The sequence below is a fragment of the Corythoichthys intestinalis genome, chromosome 8 (assembly GCF_030265065.1).
Source record: "Corythoichthys intestinalis isolate RoL2023-P3 chromosome 8, ASM3026506v1, whole genome shotgun sequence".
Lineage (NCBI taxonomy): Eukaryota > Metazoa > Chordata > Actinopteri > Syngnathiformes > Syngnathidae > Corythoichthys > Corythoichthys intestinalis.
Genome location: NC_080402.1, coordinates 15,106,365 through 15,127,254, shown reverse-complemented (window position 1 = coordinate 15,127,254; position 20,890 = coordinate 15,106,365). Strand labels below are relative to the sequence as shown.

At 39.8% G+C, this 20,890-nt stretch overlaps 2 protein-coding genes across 2 annotated transcripts in view; one reads left to right on the top strand and one right to left on the bottom strand.

Moving 5' to 3' along the window:
• Positions 1–6,706: 6,706 nt before the first annotated feature.
• Positions 6,707–20,241, top strand: LOC130920541 (transcription factor AP-4-like). The gene is made up of 7 exons (XM_057843848.1): positions 6,707–7,079; positions 12,654–12,819; positions 13,967–14,065; positions 15,719–15,889; positions 16,250–16,396; positions 16,618–16,788; positions 18,624–20,241. The coding sequence occupies exons 1-7, from the start codon at positions 6,991–6,993 to the stop codon at positions 18,777–18,779; spliced, it is 999 nt and encodes a 332-aa protein (XP_057699831.1). The 5' UTR covers positions 6,707–6,990; the 3' UTR covers positions 18,780–20,241.
• Positions 16,883–20,890, bottom strand: part of wdr19 (WD repeat domain 19) — a 48,619-nt gene continuing 44,611 nt past the window's right edge. Inside the window, exon 37 of the mRNA XM_057843847.1 lies at positions 16,883–18,727. The gene's annotated coding sequence lies outside the window, so the exon portion shown is untranslated. The remainder of the gene's footprint in view (positions 18,728–20,890) is intronic.

The window sequence follows — 20,890 nt, the reverse complement described above, 5'->3', positions numbered from 1 at the left end:
ATCTATTCACGTTCACGCTATACTCGAGACTGTGGGCGTCAGAAGTAAACACCCACACAAAGCCGATACGAGCAGGACGCAGGGAAAACGCGGACTGGAGTTTTAGCAGGGGTGAAAGTGGGCCAGAACGGTCAGGAAGGCAGTTCCAGTATAAGGTTCAGGGCAGGAACACAGTTCCGGTATAAAATTCAGGGCCGGAATGCTGTTCCGGTACACGGTGCTTCGATTCCAAAAATATGACGGCAACTGTCAAAACGTTATGTAAACATTTTTTTTTAAATGCTGAGCTGCCACACATGCATTTCATCTCCAAGAAGTAAACAATCTACCAACAACAGATTTATGATATAAGATTTATAAGCATAATAAAGAGATTGTGTAGCATAATCCGTTTCCACCGATATATATTATTTATTTTATTCCACGGACGGCATGGAGGTTTCCCTAGCTGCGGCAGTTATCCGAGTCTGACGATGATGAGTTACGTCAACGTGCGAATGCACACAGCAAAGCAAAACGCCTGGACTCATTTATCTGCTCAATTGGCTGACATACTGACGTGTGATCAGCAGGCATAGTTAGCTAGCAAGTGCATGTTTTCTGGAACAGCAACAACAACAAAAAAACGTTTTTTGAATTGATGCGACAAAAAAAGGGCGATGCAACAGAAAATGGATCAAATCTTTAAGAGCAAGGAAAGAGTTGAGGAGGCTTATTTATCATATTTAGTTTTATTTGCTCTGATGGGGAGGTTCAGAACATCTTAGCTGTCAATGTGCACTTTGGACTTATATTTTTTCATTTATGTTAAGCTACTTATTCATTTCCTTATGATTTAAAAAAGTCAATGTTTGCGCGATCTGCAAAATATATTCCATTTCACTCTGCATAATATAAGTCAATTGTATTTTTTAGGGCTGTCAAAATTATCCCGTTAACGCGCGGTAATTAATTTTTTTAATTAATCACGTTAAAATGTTTGACGCAATTAACGCACATGTCCCGCTCAGAAAGTATTCTGCCTTTTGGTAAGTTTTACAGCAAGGCTTTTTGTGCTGTCCAACAGCGAACTCTTGTGGTCGCTTTGCGACATGGTTTATTGTTTTCTTGCCAGTTCATTATGGCTGCACGACGTCTCGGGCTGATAATGTTGTGCTTATATGATCCTTGGACAAGATTTGTCCGTAAGTATGGTTGTTGTAAAGAATGTACATATTATGTTAGTAGGCGAAATGTTAAATTTTTTGTATGAGACGCTTTTTGTTTATGTTTAGTGAACCTGTATAGCGTGCTAAGCTAACGTTGTTGCTAATGCAATGCTTGTGTACTTTTATTTTGTAGTTTTACGACGGTCTAAAGAGGACAATGGTTTGAGGCCATTTTATTAATAAATCAGATGAAAAAGGAAGAAGTCTAATTATTAAGGCGTCGTTCACTAGCTGTCTAGCTTTGGAAAAAGTAGACGCTTCAGAGTGAGGACAGCATAGACAGATTTAAATGACAGTAGAGTGAAATGCCCACTACAGTCCTTATGTACCGTATGTTGAATGTATATATCCATCTTGTGTCTTATCTTTCCATTCCAGCAATTTATTTTACAGAATATATATATAATTTACAGAAAAATATGGCAGATTTTATAGATGGTTTGAATTGCGATTAATTACGATTAATTAATTTTTAAGCTGTAATTAACTCGATTAAAAATTTTAATCGTTTGACAGCCCTAGTATTTTTCTTACACTTTCTTGTTACTATTATTATTATTATACTATTATTAAAAAAAAAAAAAAAAAGAAGCAAAAGTAAATGAAATGTTGACATTAACTTCAATTTTAATATACATCATGTGTTCTTAAGTAGTTAAATTTTAGATTTGCCATTTAATATGTGAGGAAATGAGGGAAAATAAAAATTAGGAGATGTAGGTTGGGGTTATTGCTGTTTTTGTTAACTTTTATTTTGGAAATCATTGAAAAAATACCATTTTGAGTGAAAATCAGTTTTTGTATGTGTTATAGAAATAACTGTGCCAAAACAGTTTTCTTTGCATTTTGCATTCCCCCCCCCAAAAAAAAGAAAAGAAAAAAATTGATAAACTAAATGTTTGACTTTGTGGCAACCTTCACGTCGGGGAGTTCCTGCAAGAAATTCTAGCCATTTTCACCCCTGAGTTTTAGTGATGTGGGGACTCTCTATATGAGCAAGTGGAATGGATTGGATAACTACGCACTGATGGAGCTCTCTACCAGTGAGGGGAAAAAGACAGATTTATAATCATATTTAAATGAATAATAACAGGTTACATGAGTATGATTATTGAATTAAAATATTCTGGCAATTTCATAGTGAATATGCCAGCTTTTTTTTTTTTTTTTTTTTTTTTTTTAAATAAAACGTTTTAGGGGGGCTTCCTTCTTTGTTTTGTGGGCTTCAAGCCCCTCTAACGACACCAGTGAGAGGCCCCTAAAAAAATTACACCCCACACTCATCGGACGATCGTCTTGAGGGGCCTGCGAAAAGTGTGGTGGGAGGGCCGTCCAGTAACAACCCCCACGTTGGACGGTCCACTCGGGGCCTCACGTTTATGCCCATTTCACCCGAGCCCTGTTCACATTTGTACCACCACTCCTGGGATGGTATAGCAGCGATCGTTTGCTGCCAGGCTCTCCCACTCAAAATGTATTGGATGTCAATGTTCTGGCGTTTAATTAATGTGGACACTTGTTCATGTTAATATTTAAGTGACCATGTCCTCATACCTGTCAAGTTGTACGGTTTTGGCGTAATTTGTACAAGTGAGCACTTATTTTTAAATGAGTTCAAATCGATACGTTCAAAATCTACGATTTTCATGCATTACGTTTTTTTTTCCGTTCGGATTTTGTCACCGTTTCGGCAACGAGACAATGTGCGTTTCTATGCGTTACTAGGTTGGTTGAATGACGCGAGAAAAGTCAGAGACACGGAGAGAGAAGAGTGTTGTGGCGCTGCAGCAAACGCGATGCTAAGCTAGATGGCTCCAATATTTCCTGACTGTAGCCGACAGCCTACAATTTACGCCTAGATATTAAATGCATATAGAACTACATGCGAAATGACAGACTCGGCGGCGTTAGTAAACAGCCGCCATCTTAAAACAGTAGACTTCTCAGAAAGGCTCTGTTGTAGTGAACCTTCCTAGGGAACCTAAGTAACTTTTTATCTAAAATACTCCTAAATCGGCAAAATCTTGACTTGTGTCTATCTTTAGATTCAGTTTTAAAACTTTCACATTTTGAAAGTAGATAGAAGGGAACTAATGCAAAAACGGGAGCAATTTTAACAACTTTAACATTTAATTCACAACATTAAATGACTTCCAAACATAGCAAAGGTTACTATGTTTTTTTTTTTTTTTAATGAAAATGGAAAGAAAAAAAAAAAAAAAAAAGGTAACACCAGTTACTTTGCCAAGTAACTAATTACTCTTATATTCAGGTAACTGAGTTACTATCTCATTTACTTTTTGGGAGAAGCAATTTGTAATTAATAACTTTTTAAAAGTAAGGTTAACAACACTGGTCATAAAGATGAAGTCTGCAGAATGAAAAGTGATGAAAGCGGAGATTTTATTCTGTCAATTTATTGCCAAACACAATTTGCCCGCAACTATTGCTGATCACTTCTCAGAATTAGCAAAAGAAATGTTCCCTGACTCAAAGATTGCATCGGTGAGTTCATTTTATCAATTGACCTTTTTAATTTATAATTGGACACACTAACGAACTACCTTCACGTCAAACTAAATTGCGAGCTGAAGTGCCATCAAGTGCAGCCATCAAGAAATGACAGAAATTGCCAAAAGTGCTACATACAATCATAAACTGAGTTTAAGGTGGGCCAGGGGGCACGCCCCCCCCGGTGGCCGAAAAGTGTCATTGCATGTAATTCATTCATTATTCCTTGACTTTCCTATATATATATGTATTAAAGTTGAAAAGCATTAAAGCAAACAATAAAAATGAATGAAATGAACAAAAAAGATATATTTATAATGGGTCAAAATTATTTTTCGAACAGATCATGTGACTAGCACCTTGGACGGTCATTTGCATTGCATATTATTTAAAAAAAAAAAAATAGAGGAGGGCAATTTTATTTTTCAAATGATTTTTTTTCTTTGTTTGAAAATATTTTTTGATTGCAGCAACTTTTTGGGGGGATTGAATGATTTAGACACAAATGTCCTACCCATAATATGGCCCAAACACAAAAAGGATTGCCAAAATCAAAGAAAACTTTTTAAATAAAAATTAAGTGTTTGAATGCAAATATTATATAATATAATATTATATAAGTCTCAAATATTTTTTCGCATTTTACAAACTTTTTTTCTATGATTGAAATTTTTCTTTTTTTGATTGAAGTGATTTTTCGTTATGGTGTTATGGTTATGGTGTTATATTTATATAGTGTTTGAAAATATATATTTTTTTGTTTGAAGCAACTATTTTTTTTTTTTTTTGAATAATAAAGATACAAATGTCCTAGCCAAAATGTGGCCCAAACGCTAAACATTTCTTCAATCAAAAAAGTTGCTTCAATCAAAAAAAAAAAAAAAATTCAAAGCATAGTAGCTTTCAAATGAGTTTTTTTATGTTTCAAATTTATTTTTGCATTCAAACACTTTTTTTTTTTGATCGAATAATGAAGACACAAATCTACCTCCGTATGGCTCCGCTCAGGGGATACAATTTTTGACTGGGGTAACTACATTGGCACGACACCGGCGGGCGTACCATATTCAACGGATGACGATCTTGGCCAAAAGTATAGCTGTCCTAAGCAGCCTGATTTAGAATTACCCTCAAGAATGATGGGAAACAAAAAAAAAATGCTCATTTTCAACTTACTATTATAAATATTCTTGTAAGTTAATTTTATTGCTGAACTGCATTTTGAGGTCATCAACATGTTGTGCCCCCGCCCCGGCCCAAAAGTCAAACTCCGCTTATGCATACAATTATAACAAAAGTAACAGTTAAATTTTAGTAATCATGATGTAGCTGAAGATAGTTTTCTTTGATTGCACCAGGTTATACACTCACCGGCCACTTTATTAGGCTCTCGTGTCCAACTGCTCGTTAACACTTAATTTCTAATCAGCCAATCACATGGCAGCAACTCAGTGCATTTAGGCATGTAGACATGGTTTAAGACAATCTCCTGCAGTTCAAACCGAGCATCAGTATGGGGAAGAAAGGTGATTTGAGTGACTTTGAATGTGGCATGGTTGTTGGTGCCAGAATGGCTGGTCTGAGTATTTCAGAAACTGCTGATCTACTGGGATTTTCACGCACAGCCATCTCTAGGGTTTACAGAGAATGGTCCGAAAAAGAAAAAATATCCAGTGAGCGGCAGTTCTGTGGGCGGAAATGCCTTGTTGATGCCAGAGGTCAGAGGAGAATGTTCGACTTGTTCGAGCTGATAGAAAGGCAACAGTGACTCAAATAACCACCCGTTACAACCAAGGTAGGCAGAAGAGCATCTCTGAACGCACAGTACGTCAAACTTTGAGGCAGATGGGCTACAGCAGCAGAAGACCACGCCGGGTGCCACTCCTTTCAGCTAAGAATAGGAAACTGAGGCTACAATTTGCACAAGCTCATCTAAATTGGGCAATAGAAGATTGGAAAAATGTTGCCTGGTCTGATGAGTCTCAATTTCTGCTGCGACATTCGGCTGGTAGGGTCAGAATTTGGCGTCAACAACATGAAAGCATGGATCCATCCTGCCTTGTATCAACGGTTCAGGCTGGTGGTGGTGGTGGTGTAATGGTGTGGGGAATAATTTCTTGGCACTCTTTGTGCCCCTTGGTACCAATTGAGCATCGTTGGAACGCCACAGCCTACCTGAGTATTGTTGCTGACCGTGTCCATCACTTTGTGACCACAATGTACCCAACTTCTGATGGCCACATTCAGCAGGATAATGCGCCATGTCATCAAGCTGGAATCATCTCAGACTGGTTTCTTGAATATGACAATGTGTTCACTGTACTCAAATGGTCTCCACAGTCACCAGATCTCAATCCAATAGAGCATCTTTGGGATGTGGTGGAACGGGATATTCGCATCATGGATGTGCAGCCGACAAATCTACACCAACTGTGTGATGCCATCATGTCAATATGGACCCAACTCTGAGGAATGCTTCCAGCACCTTGTTGAATCTATGCCACGAAGAATTGAGGCAGTTCTGAAGGCAAAAGGAGGTCCAACCCGTTACTATCATGGTGTACCTAATAAAGTGGCTGGTGAGTGTATGTGACAATATTACCAATAAATTCATATTATTTTTAAAAATGAGGTGGGTTTTTTTCATATTTCACGCTATATACAACGTTGTAAGATTAGTCACCAATCTGTAAGGGCATACGTCACTATTTGTAAGATTGCCTTAGGCCTCAGGTTGACAGGTATGTAATTACCAAAAAAAAATAGTCACTTGCCCTATCAAGGGCTAAAATATCTTCATTGGCGAATTTTGAAGCCACATTGTTAACACGGAAAAGGAACGATTCGAAGCAATGCGGCTCTTGCCTTCCACAAGCACTCGTTTCTCTCCCTCCTCGCTTGTTTGTCTTGCCGGAAGGAGGCTGATTCCAACCAGCTGTTTCCCGCCTCGCTCAGATCAGCTGCACGCACGTACGCACACATCCACGGAGTAGGCGGAGGCAACAGACATACACAAACACGTAGTAGGCGGAGGCAAGATGCCACACACGCGCGCGCGCACACGCATTGGAGGGAACCCCATCAGCTGTGGACAGCTACAACTTTTGTTTTTCTAAACCGTTTCTTCACGTTGCCGCGCATCTGCGTGCGTCCGACGGCTCAAATATACTTCAGCAACTGTGCGATTCACGGACCTTCGTGCGCGTGTGTTGGTAGGATAGAAGTGGGAGGGAGAGTGAAAACACGCGTTTTAGGGGGTGTCTTTGAAAGCATGGAATATTTCATGATGCCGACAGAGAAGATTCCAAACCTCCAGCAGTTCAAGAAGACGGAGAAGGATGTGATCGGGGGGCTGTGCAGGTACGTTCCGAAGCACGTTGAGGATGCAGCGGTGCGCTGCGGTCTTGACTTTACGTAGCGCGTTAGCCGCTAGCTGCTAGCATGCGATAGTTTGCCAGCAAGGTTGTACAAAGTGACGGATTAATACCTGGGCTGCAGCCCTTGCGTGCGTGCAGGCGGTACATGATGTCGCCTGTGAAAAATAATTCCCTAGCGACAGGGCAATGCTTTCCCCCGCGAGGGACTTTAAGGAGGAATTCGCTCCCGAAATATGTAAATCAACGACATGAAATCGATACATCGCATTTCCAGTCGAACACGTGGTACTTAACGTGTTCGCTTCCATTACGCTATTTTCAACTAATTTCGGTTCTTTAAATATGTAATGTTTGGCGTGTTTGCGATTTGTAATAGTTGGCATTTTATCTACGCGTGGGCGTTCGGAACATTAAAGCTCGTATTTGTGGTGGTTAAGTTTTATGTGGTGGAGCAGTAGCACAGGTTGCGCTGCTAACTCAAGCTAACAGCGTGACAATTTTCCAACCGTGCGCTTTGCTTTTCTCGCATTAACTGGGCTTAGTTCTTATAGCGAGCACGCACCGTCGGCCACCCGCGGAGACGTCGCTCGCGCTGGGTGTTTATTTTTATTTTGAGTGCAGTCAACCTTGGCTGTTAGCTCGGCGCTAACGGTAGAAAGCATTGTTCTCCGCTGTGCCCGGGGGCCTCCTGCCTACCGCTGCTGTTCTCAGCGTGGACTGAGCGGTGAGGTGTCACATTTCACTGTACTGCTACCAGCTGTCCGACGCGCCCTCCGGCGGCCATATTGGAGTAGCGCAGCTTTTAGCGGGCACAACATCCGAAACAAAATTTGTAACAATATTACGAGTCCTTCTAAAAGAATTAGCATATTGTGATAAAGTTCATTGTTTTCTGTAATGTACTGATAAACATTAGACTTTCATATATTTTAGATTCATTACACACAACTTAAGTAGTTCAAGCCTTTTATTGTTTTAATGTTGATGATTTTGGCAAAAAAGTCAAGAAAAAGCAAAATCCCTATCTCCAAAAAATAGCATACAGTGCCCTCCATAATTATTGGCACGCCTGGTTAAGATGTGTTTTTTAGCTTCTATTATTTTTTTTTTACATTCAAATAATATGGGACCTTAATGGGAAAAAAAGAGAAAAATCCAACCTTCAATACAAGTGCATTCATTCAGTGGGGAAAAAATCCCACATAAAGAAAAAAATTGACATCAAATAATGTGTGTCACAATTATTAGCACCCCTGGTGTTAATACTTTACTTCACAGTGGGTATGAGGTGCTTTTCAGCATGCGCATCTTTCGTGGCACGCCAGACCCACTTAGTGTTTGTTGCCAAAAAGCTCAATCTTTGTCTCATCTGACCAAAGCACACAGTCCCAGTTGAAGCCTCAATACCACTTGGCGAACTCCAGACGTTTGCGTTTATGATTGTGAGGAAAGGTTTTCTCCGTGCATGCCTCCCAAACAGCTTGTTGGCGTGTAGAAAGCACCTCATACCCACTGTGAAGTATGGGGGTGGGTCAGTGATGCAGTGAGGCTGTTTCGCTTCCAAAGGCCCTGGGAACCTTGTTAGGGCGCATGGCATCATGAATGCTTTGAAATACCAGGACATTTAAAATCAAAATCTGTTGCCCTCTGCCTGAAAGCTGAAGATGGGTCGTCACTGGGTCTTTCAGCAAGACAATGACTCTAAACATATGGCCAAATCTACACAGAAATGCTTCACCAGACACAAAATCAAGCTCCTCCCATGGCCATCTCAGTCCCCAGACCTTGTTGTGTTGGCAAAAGGGGGTTGTACAAAGTATTAACACCGGGGTGCTAATAATTGTGACACACATTATTTGATGTCAAATATTTTTTTCTTTATGTGGGATTTTTTTCCCACTGAATGAATGCACTTGTATTGAAGGTTGGATTTTTTTCTTTTTTTCCATTAAGGTCCCATATTATTTGAATTGAAAAAAAATATTAGAAGCTAAAAAACACATCTTAACCAGGGGTGCTAATAATTATGGAGGGCACTGTCATCCGACCAATACAAAAAAGTGTTTTTTAACACACAAAAAAAAGTCAACCTTCAATTATATCAGCTATGCACTCAATACTTGGTCGGGAATCCTTTTGCAGAAATGAATGCTTCAATGCGGCGTGGCATGGAGGCAATCAGCCTGTGGCACTGCTGAGGTGTTATGGAGGCCCAGGATGCTTTGATAGCGGCCTTAAGCTCATCCACAGTTTTGGGTCTGTTGTCCCTCAACTTCCTCTTCACAATATCCCACAGATTCTCTATAGGATTCAGGTCTGGAGAGTTGGCAGGCCAATTACCATGGCCATTAACCATTTACCAGTGGTTTTGGCTGTGAGCAGGTGCCAGATCGTGCTGAAAAATGGGGGCTTGGCCCCTCCCTTAAAATCCGCTCATGGCGCCGGTCCGTTTTTCCCCCCTCAAACGCACATTTGATTAGCTGATTACTTGACCCACCCCCGACACACACACGCACACTTACTCACACAGCCCTGACAGAAATACATGTCGACAACGTGCCGCCTCCTCCGCCCCCCTTGAAGAGGAGTGATATTTGAAGGGATTTTTTTTTCCCGGCCAGCAGCAGCCACTGTAAGTAATATAAAAAGACGTCAATGTAGTGGAGGTGGGGAACACATCACAAATTTTGCTACTGAAAGTCCAACCTGCATCTGAGTCAGCTAACATTATACTGGGTGAATTTGCTAGCCTGCAAAACTCACGTAGGAAGCTGCTTAGAGAAGTGTCCTTCTGTTTGTGTTTTCTACTATTATTGTTAATTAAACTGTGTGAAATGTAGTGAACTCTGCTTGAAACCTGAGAACCAGAAAAAAGTGAGCAAGAAGCTGCTGAGAGAGAGACTGGTGCTGCATAACCTCATATGTTGCTCACACAACACAACATGTGCATAACCTCCGTTCACCCAATCTGTGTGGTCTTAATAATTAATGTCCCATCCAGAGTAAAAAGTGTACATGCAGGTTATGCTGTTATATCGTCCCTACCAATGTTGAGACCAAACCTACGCCCTTGGTTTTATTAATGTTAACATCGGACCACAGGATAATTTAGTTTTGGTTGTGTGATATAATTTAGATATAATCAGATATAATTTTTTTAAATTGATGCTAGTTCAAGAGCTAGCCTAAACACTTGATTAGGCACACCTGTGCTAATGCAGATGGCATTTTCATTTCCAGTTAATAAAACTGTTTAATTGAAGGATTTTTTTGGTAGGGGGGCGGCGGGTAAACAGTGATAAATAATTCCAAATATACTCAAATTTAAACAAGCCAAGATTGATTTTAAAAAATACATGATTTTAAAAATTTAAACTTTAAAAAATAAATTGTAATAAACTGGAAAAAAAGAATGAATACATTAACTCAAATAAGTATGGCACGGGTGTATTTACTTCTGGGATTTTTTTTTTTTTTTGCTTCCCTGAATGGGTTAAGTTTAGTGCTGCAACGATTAATCGACTAACTTGAGTATTCGATTAGAGAAAAAAAAAACAAAGATTCAAATTGAATTTTGGTGCTTCGAGTATTTGTTTAATCAAAGTGCCGTTGTAATGGTTTATTTTTAAAGTGTTTTATTGATTTGGGTGGATACACTGCCTCTAGTCTGCCTCATTTCACATGGCTGAATCCAGCTGCTCCATGTTAAGACCAACGTAAGCGAAGTTTTTGTTTGAGGTAATTTTTTTTAATGCATTCTTAATTTAGTTTATAGGTATATTTAGCCGTTTTCTGTGGAAATATATGTCTGAACCATTTGTTCAGAGCATTGTAAAAAAAATAAAAAATAAAAAAGTTAGCATTTTAGAGCATTTTGCTATGTAAATTACTCAATTGTTCTTTTATTGTACATCTTTTTTTTTTGTACAGTTTGAGGTTCATCACAGGTATTTTAATTTTTCATGTTCCTTGTCCAATTACTCGAACTAGGTCATTGATTAATCGACTACTAAAATAATCGATAGCTGCAGCCTTAGTTAATGTATTCATTTTTATTTAAAAGTATTCGTATGTTGATTATTATACATGCGGGCAACGCTAATACAGTGGAACCTCGACATACGACGTAAAATTTGACTCGCCGTTTGTTTGTACATCCGACGAAATGCTCAGAATACGACTATGTATGACAGCGTCGCAATTTCATTGTTTTCCCGCAAGACGGACGCACGGCGGATTTCTTTGTGAGAGAAATCAACATGAGTTACAAGAATGTTAAAGCAGGTGGTGAAAATAAGTGAAGCTTACCATTGAATCGAAGACGCAAATGATAGAAAAATATGAGCGTGGTGCTCGTCCGTGAACTGCTTGACAATACGGCCGTAGATCTCGACGGTCCTCTTCCAACTTCCGTTTGCCAGTCTTTGTCAGTAAAGATGACAATTATTATGATTGTAACATCGCCAGGGTCGTCAGTTCTTTAATAATTTATTTCAGAACTTCTGCAACAGAACATGTCTACTGTCCGCTGCAACTGTACAAAACGAAAGTGAGAAGTCCTCCCTCACTGTCAAGTCAGCCACGCGGTGCGTTCAGATACACCACGCAAAACACATCCGCCACATTAGAACCAGATTCGTTACATTATTACAAGTATTCTTACTATTTTTATTCATAATTTATTTGTTTTGCTCTGTGTAGTTGCTATTTGCAATAGTACGACCATCATTTATTAAGGGTTTTCAGGCTGTGGAACGAATTAATGGAATTATAATGTATTCTTATGGGAAAATCCTGCAAATTAACTTTGTATGTAGAGGTACCACTGTAATACAATTGGATGTCAAATGGGGGCCACAAAAATATTGTCCTGTGAGCTGTAGTTGGCCCTACGCCTCTTGTTTGAGACCCCAGTCCTAAATGAATAATTAAAAAAAAAAAAATCATAATTTGTGCATGAAAGGGTTAACAATTGTGAAATTCAAATCCTGTAAAATAGAGCATTTCACAATCTTCTTTGACATTGTTTTGTTTTTCCTGTCATCTCTGCTGGCTTGGAATCTCAGTTAAAAATTCCCTTCCACTATCTGTATACATGCGGTTTCCACACCCACCACGACCTTAGTCTATTCAAAGCCACACATGATAGTTGCTTTCTGTCTTAGTGTGTTTTATAAACATCTCAAATCAAGTTCTACTGGTTTGTTTATTAGTTAACCTCAATAATCCTGAGGTTGAGGTGGATGACAACTCGCAGAGTTGGTTAAAACTTGTGACCCACAGACAGCTCAGAACGAGGAATTTGAAAGTTTAAAGTCCGGGCTAAGTCAAGACTAGCCTTCCCCTATTTTTTAGCATCTGTTCGTTCCAGTATGATATTTTTTGACTATGCTTTGTATGTATGTACCTGTCAGTGGTAAATTTTGGCAGCTGAAGTGACACCTTTTTCATACGTTTGAGCATTTCATTTTCTTGTGATGATGCAAAGAACAGTTTCTACCAATCTCATATAAAATTCGATGATTGTTGATTACTGTGTCCTCTGACTGTTCTTTAGTCTGGCCAACATCCCATTCAGTCCAGAGACGGCCCAAGACCAGGAGAGGCGAATCCGACGTGAAATTGCCAACAGCAATGAGCGGAGACGCATGCAGAGTATTAATGCAGGGTTCCAGTCCCTCAAATCTCTCCTGCCTCACACAGACGGGGAGAAACTCAGCAAGGTACGTGGTCATTGACTCCATCACTTACGTAAGTGTGTAAATCGCACGTCTGTTCAGTTCTATAGACCCTACCCACGTGACGTCACAACTCCTTCCTCCTGACTGGTGCCGCCCAATTGTCCGTCAACACATCATGTTTCCCTGTTACGGCTACGTACATTCCTCCTATTTACGACGTGTTTTTCTGCTCGTTAACATTAATAATCAAAATGGTGAAGGCGTGTGTGGCGGTCGGTTGCAATAACAGAGAAGATAGACGGAGAAGACGGAGAGACTTGAAGTTCTACCGGATTCCGAGAGACCCGGAGAGAAGAGAGCGAGATGGGCTGCTGAAATTCGACGAGAAAACTGGGCTCCAAACGATTACCACAGATTATGTAGTAGTCATTTTATATCTGGTAAGATGCATTTAATATATATTTAGAGGGTTTTGGGCTGACAACCACAATTAAGATCATTGCTAGGCTAATCGCCGACAACATACACGTATGTATGTAGTGAGAGTGCTATCGCTAAACCATATAAACATTAAAAGCCCTAACTCCATTGACAAACGACATGAAATACATTAGACTTGACAGTGGATGTTAACAATAACAAAAGATTTTGAATTGAAAATTTCGTAACTCACCTTTCCAAGCACAAGATAGATTCCTGCCGAGTTTTCGTGGACGAGGACCTGTTTCACCCAACCAGCAACGAAGTATTTATAAGCCTCCAAGCTCTTAAAGTTTTTCAAACTTTCGTGAGAATAGGCTGATTTTGTGTGGACAAGATAGTTGTACAGTTCAGGGTAGCTAGCAGATGTCAGGCAAATACGGCAGAGACAGCGGGTCGAAAAACATCGATTTAGGCATCAAATATGGATCTGGCGAATGGATAAACTGAAGCTTTTCCACATAACACCTTTTATGCAACGCATCAAGTGAGTTTACGGCATCCGAAAGCACCGGGTCTTCCATGAAATGCATTATAAATTGCTCGATCAATTGAGACCATTGATAATACAGACACAAAATGACGGACAAGTGGGCGGAACCATACAGCGAGCACGTGATTTTGTGACGTCGGTGGGTAGGGTCTATTAGTAGTACACTTTTCCACTAGCTTAGTGTCAACGGGACTTTTTGAATCTGTTTGTATGTAGGCAGCCATCTTGCAACAGACAGCAGACTACATTTTCACCTTGGAACAGGAAAAGACACAGCTCCTGTCACAGAACAACCAGCTCAAACGCTTTATACAGGTATGGTCAAGTCCTCTTGTTCGTAACCTTTGTGTTGTTGTTTGAATACTATGTATGTTTTTAGAATATACTATCCTTCTCAAAAAATTAGCATATTGATAACGTTCATTATTTTCTGTAATGTGCTGATAAACATTAGACTTTCATATATTTTAGATTCATTACAGACAACTGAAGTAATTCAAGCCTTTTATTGTTTTAATATTGATGATTTTGGCAAAAAAGTCAAACACCAAAAATCCCTTTCTCAAAAAATGTGCATATTTCATCCAATACAAAAAAAGTGTTTAATACAAAAAAAGTCAACCTTCAATTAATTATATCAGCTATGCACTCAATACTTGGTTGGGAATCCTTTTGCAGAAATGACTGCTTCAATGCCGCGTGGCATGGAGGCAATCAGCCTGTGGCCCTGCTGAGGTGTTATGGAGGCCCAGGATGCTTCGATAGCAGCCTTAGGCTCATCTACAGTGCTGGGTCTGATGTCTGTCAACTTCCTCTTCACAATATCCCACAGATTCTCTATGGGGTTCAGGTCAGGATAGTTGGCAGGCCAGTTGAGCACAGTAATGCCATGGTCCGTAAACCATTTACCAGTGGTTTTGGCACTGTGAGCAGGTGCCAAGTCGTGCTGAAAAATGAAGTCTTCATTTCCATGAAGCTTTTCCGCAGATGGACTCATGAAGTGCTCCAAAATCTCCCGATAGCTAGCTGTATTGACCCTGCCCTTGATAAAACACAGTAGACCAACACCAGCAGCTGACATGGCACCCCAGACCATCACTGACTTGACATTACACTTGAACTTGTACTTGACACTGGACTTCAGGCATTTTGGCATTTGTTTCTCCCCAGTCTTCCTCCAAACTCTGGCACATTGATTTCTGAATGACATGCAAAATTTGCTTTCATCTGAAAAAAGTACTTTAGTCCAGTGCTGCTTCTCTGTAGCCCAGGCCAGGCGCTTTTGCCGCTGTTTCAGGTTCAAAAGTGGCTCCAGCACACGCCTGTGCACGGTTGCTCTGGATGTTTCAACTCCAGACTCGGTCCACTGTTTCTGCAGGTCCCCCAAGGTCTGGAATCGGCCCTTCTTCACAATCTTTCTCAAGGTGTGTTCACCTCTTCTGGTTGTGCAGCGTGTCCTGCCACACTTTTTCCTTCCCACTGAGGTGCCTTGATACAACACTCTGGGAACAGCCTATTCGCTCAGAAATTTCTTTCTGTGTCTTAGCCTCTTGCTTGAGGGTGTCAATGATGGCCTACTGGAGAGCACTCTTGACCATGATTGCGGTTTTGAGTAATGAACCAGGCTGGGAGTTTTTAAAAGCCTCAGGAATCTTTCGGAGGGGTTTTGAGTTAAATCGCTGATTCAGATGATTAGGTTAGTAGCTTCTTTAGAGTACCTTTTCATGATATGCTAATTTTTTTGATAGGGATTTTTGTTTTTTCTTGACTTTTTTGCCAAAATCATCAATAAAAGGCTTGAATTACATTCAGTTGTGTGTAATGAATCTAAAATATATGAAAGTCTCATGTTTATCAGTACATTACAGAAAATAATTAACTTTATCACAATATGCTAATTTTTTGAGAAGGACCAGTAATTTAAATCAGTGCGAGGTGTGTGAGTGTTGTCCCACTATGTCACTGCAGGAGTTCAGTGGTTCCTCACCCAAGAGGCGGCGAGCAGAGGAGAAGGATGAAGGCATTGGGTCCCCAGATACTCTAGATGAGGAGAAAGTAGAGGAGCTGAGAAGGGAAATGCTCGAGTTGCGCCAACAGCTAGACAGAGAACGCTCTGCTCGTATGCAACTAGAGGAGCAGGTAAACATTCCGTCCAGCTGAGTTGTTTGTATTGCCTGGCTGCTTCTAGTCGTATTCCAAATGTAGATAAATGTGTATCAATACTAACGTGCCAAATATTGAACAAATACATTTTATACTGTTTTAATGGTACAAACGGCTTTCTGCAGCCCTTTTACGACATGTTGTTCTACTTATATTAGGATGTTTTCTTTCAATTAGTATTGTTCTAGAGTAAAGTTGTTTTGGTTCTATGCATTGTCTACAGTATGTCAAATATGTGATGTCTTTTACATGAAAGATTAGGTAAAGTGAAGTTGAGCTTGCACTGAGTACAGGACAGGCAAAGTTGATGGGTTGCTTACATTCGTTTGTATTCAGGTGCGCTCACTCGACACACAGGGGCACCCAGATCATCTTAAGGTAATCACCCAGCAGGTGGAGGAGGAGCACGCGCAATTCCAGAGCCAGACACTGTTACGGTTGCAGCAAATCCAAACTGCAGACAGACCACCTCACAGTCCAAAGGTTGGTCCCATGCACACGTGCAGTCTCATACATGTAAAACCACTTCTATTCCAATGGACTCAGGTGCTGAAAACCACTTATGATTTTATTAAATAGCAAAAATTACTTTTTTTTTTCCATATTCGGAGTACTGAGTCCTGGCTGAATATTTTTCTAATGTATTTACATTGTCGAAGTGACTTGTTACATTCATCTTTATTGTGACTTGTATGCATCTTCAGGTGCTGGCCCCTCCCACTCCTATCGCATCAACCCACCACCCAACAGTCATCGTGCCAGCGCCGGCACTAACCCAGCAACCCCATCACCACGTCACCGTAGTAACCATGAGCTCGTCTGTCCACAATAGCACCGTGTCTACATCGAGACAAAACCTGGACACTATTGTGCAGGTATGTGCTTTGCGTGTTTTGAATTACCAATTTTTTGGACTATAAGGCTAGGTTCATACTGCAGGTCTTAATGCACAATTCCGATTTTTTGTCGTTTTTTTTTTTTTTTTTTTTTTTTTTTTTTTTTTGGTCTGCCCTTTCAGACTGCCTTTGTCTATTGAGCAACTTTAAGTATAATGCATGCGCATTAACTCGGTCAATTCCAATCATTCCCGATAATTTTTCCCGATCATATACATTTTGGCAATGCATTAAGAAAAAAATGAATAAAACTCAGACGAATATATACATTCAACATACAGTACATAAGTACTGTATTTGTTTATTATGACAATAAATCCTCAAGATGGCATTTACATTATTAACATTCTTTCTGTGAGAGGGATCCACGGATAGAAAGACTTGTAATTCTTATAGGATAAATGTGACTTTGTATATTGTGACTAAATATTGCCATCTAGTGTATTTGTTGAGCTTTCAGCAAATGATACTGTAGCCATTTAACTTCTGTCCAAATGCATGATGGGAAGTACAACCATGACTGTGCGTCGTGATACCAATTGATATATCTTCTCTGCGTTGGGAAATAACATAGGGTGTTAAGAAAAAGATCTTCCTCACATTGCTTCCCACGATTTTTCTAATCGTTGGGAGAGGGATTGTAAGGCCATTTAAAAAAAGGCTCCAAATGCTGCCAAAATTCTCTACTCATTTTACGCTGCCTTTTAGCTTTATATACTGTATGGGTAAAACGGTGCCATTATAGATTGAACGCGACAATGCGTGAGTGGGTGAGCGCATGCCTTAAATATTGTAACGTGATAAATGTAAAAAATATTAATTCTCGTCGTTACCGCGATAAATTTGATAACCCTACCTTAAGCTTAAACTAAAGACTCTGGAAGAGTAACACATTATGTCTGTAACGTTAAATACAATTAGAAAACGATTTAATTAAAAATATATATATATATTTTTAAAAAAGGCATGTCCAATATTTTTTTACCGATACTTTGAAAATGACGTGATCGGACCCGATCGATCAGGTCCGGGACATCTCTACTACATATGAAAGTCACACAGATAGGATTTGAAATGGTCCACTTCTATGCGACTTGTCCCGTTCAAGCCATCAAGTTAATGCCTCACTCGAGTCGGGAAAAACACCAAAAAAATTGGATTCGTGCATTATGACCTGCGGTATGAACATAGCCTGAGTCACATTTTGAGCGAGGTTTATATGTTATGACAAAATCAAGAACAGCAGGCTAAATAGGCCCTTATAGGGCACTCATTTGATTAATTGACTGCCAATGGCAGCACTAGACATCTAATACATTTGGGCCTGCTCTCAGTCAAAATGGATTGGACGTCTAGCACCGTTAATAGCACTGAAAGATGAGCATTCTCGGTCAGTCCGCCCAGTTTAAAAGAATTGGACGTATCGCGCCGTCAATTGGATACAATGTATTAAATACTGGGGGGGGGGGGGGGGGGGGTCAACTTAAGAGTGTTGCTTGAGTGTAACATTGTATTCATTTACAAATGTATACAAAAAATATTTTTTTATGACCAAAAATAGTCACTTGACCTAGAAAGGCTTAAATGTCTTAAGTGTCAACTTTTAAATAGTTGTCCACTGTGGGGTCGACATACGGTATACAAGTAGCACCTGAGTATATGTGTGACTTAGTCCAGAAAATATGGAATATGCAACATGCGTATGATACACAAGCTGTATGCAGCTTTTGTATCTGGCCTGACTAGATTGTGGAGGTGCACCTTTGTATTATGGTTAAATGAATATTGCTGCTACGTCCATTTGCTTCTCTCAGGCGATCCATCACATCGAGCGCACTCAGGAACGGAGAGCGAGCGCAGAAGAGGAGCAGAGACGAGCCGTCATAGTCAGCCCCGCCCACGTCGCCATGGACACGGCCTGCTCGGACACAGACACGGATACAGAGGGAGAGGACTGTTCCATGAACTGATCGTGCCACGAACTCAGAAACACTTAACCCGATCTCACTGTAAGATTCCATCCAGGAGCTTGACTACCTACTTAAAAAAAATCATCCCTCCGAGCTCAAACTTCCTTTATCGAGGCGCCTTTTTTGTTGCTCACTTATTGTAAATGGTTCGACTGAAAACTAAGAGCGTGTCGGAGGCCGAGAAGTGCTTCTTGAGGCTGCTCATCAGTCCGTCCTCCCCAATGTTTTTCATTGCCAGGCGAATTATATTTTTGCTGCAAATTGACATTTTCACTATATTAGAGAAATGAATGTAAAGCAAGAAGCAGCATCTTGTGACTTTTGGATTAAGAAAAGAGGACTCCAGTAGCAATCGTTTCTTCCCCAAGCGTTGTGGTTTTCGGGTCACGCTGACTTAATTCCAGGATGGCTACTTAATGAAAAGATGTCAGATTTTACTTGAATATACTTATCAGCTTAAGCCCTTAAAAAGATATTGAAGAATATAAGCTATTGAACAGTTGACAGTTGGTTCAGTGTTTTTGGGAATGTACATTATCTGGGTTACTGAACTGTGTTCTGTTATAAGATGAATTTTAAAAATGGGATGTTTATGAGATTTAATAAGGAACAGGTTGCATTGAGACCCAAGATTTGAGGCACCGGAAGTGTTCTGGTAAAAACTAGTGGGCTTTCTCAATCTCAGACAACTTTCAGTCTTTTTTTTCCCCATGAAGAAAATGTGATGTAATCTTAAAACACGTTAGTCTGCATGACTATTTCATGTTTTCCACCAAAGACCTTCAGTCGCAACTTCTGATCTTAGTTTGTTGTTTCCAGTGACTATGCACTTGTTTGCTATTTATGCAACTGCATCTGTAGTCCATTTATACACAAGGTAAAGATTACTATGCACCGATAATAGGTGTGTACGTCACGCCTACAGTATAATTGTGCTGTGATTGTATTAAGGAGTATCATTGCTGTTCTTACCAGGTGCTGTTTGCCAAAATGGTGCCCTGCTGACTAGCGCTGAGCTGAACATTTTTAAACATGGCAAAATATAGTTTCACAGGATGGAATTAGTTTTGTTTGGTTGTGCTGGAAAAGAACTTAGAAATAGCATAATTACAAAAAAAGACAGCATGTTCGGTCAAAATCTGATTAGTTCAAAATGAGCACTGGCCAAATCTCAGAATCGCCTCGTGCGGGCTGCTTTTTTTTTTTTTTTTAACTGGAACTCTGTGTTTCCAAACAAAATTTGAAGCTGTAAACATTCCATGTTAGGAGTTGACTTTTCATCTCGCTAGTTTTGTTGCAGACTGAAAGCATGTTACTAATATATCGCGTAACAGGCATTTGTTTTTTGTTTTGACAAACATGAACGTGAGGAGGGTTTGCTTTGTGAGGGTATTGCTGCCCACAATCTTATGTCTGTGTTCCATCTGGTTGGGCTAGTTTGTTCCATTCATTGTGGAGAGTAAGGGGGGGGGGGGGTAAACGTTTGTCAAATGTGAGGCAGCCGCATCAAGTCATACTGGACTTTCGGTGGGTGGGATTCAGCGAAATGTTTATCAGTAATAAGGTCTGTACAGTACATTGTGTTTCAGCACTGATGCCTTTCAGTGAATCTTGAGCGATTTGGTTTAAAGCACTTGCTCGACTTCTACTGCCTGAAACAATGATGAAGTTCCATTATTATTATTTTTCTAAGTACAGTACGCTCTTTTACGTTGACTTTTTTTTTTTCAAAGTGATCTTATTTTCAGTTTTTACATCTTTTATATTTTGGTGTTTTATATTTTTGTTTTTTTCCAGTCTTCATCAATGAGAAGCTGTTATATTTTTGTTTAAAAAACTTGGGTTTAACAGTCCTTTGTAAAGAATAAAAAAATAAAAATTTGTACTTTTCTACTTTTCTTTGTTCTTGCTTATTTATTGTACATAAAATGTTTTTAATTGTCCAGCAGAAGGAGATAAGGAGTTTTAGGGATGTGTGACTCGTTGCCGCAATCACAATTAAGCAGCCAACTTCACCACCTTGAAAAAAATGAAAAGTACCAAACTTAATCACCTTTGCCTAGCATGTACACAGACGATGCACTACTCGCGTCCATAAGTGAGAATAGGTC

Coding starts and splice junctions, on each gene's coding strand:
- LOC130920541 (XM_057843848.1), top strand. CDS start 6,991: ATGGAATATTTCATGATGCCGACAGAGAAGATTCCAAACCTCCAGCAG. Junction 7,080..12,653: donor GTGATCGGGGGGCTGTGCAG/GTACGTTCCGAA, acceptor ACTGTTCTTTAG/TCTGGCCAACATCCCATTCA. Junction 14,066..15,718: donor AGCTCAAACGCTTTATACAG/GTATGGTCAAGT, acceptor ATGTCACTGCAG/GAGTTCAGTGGTTCCTCACC.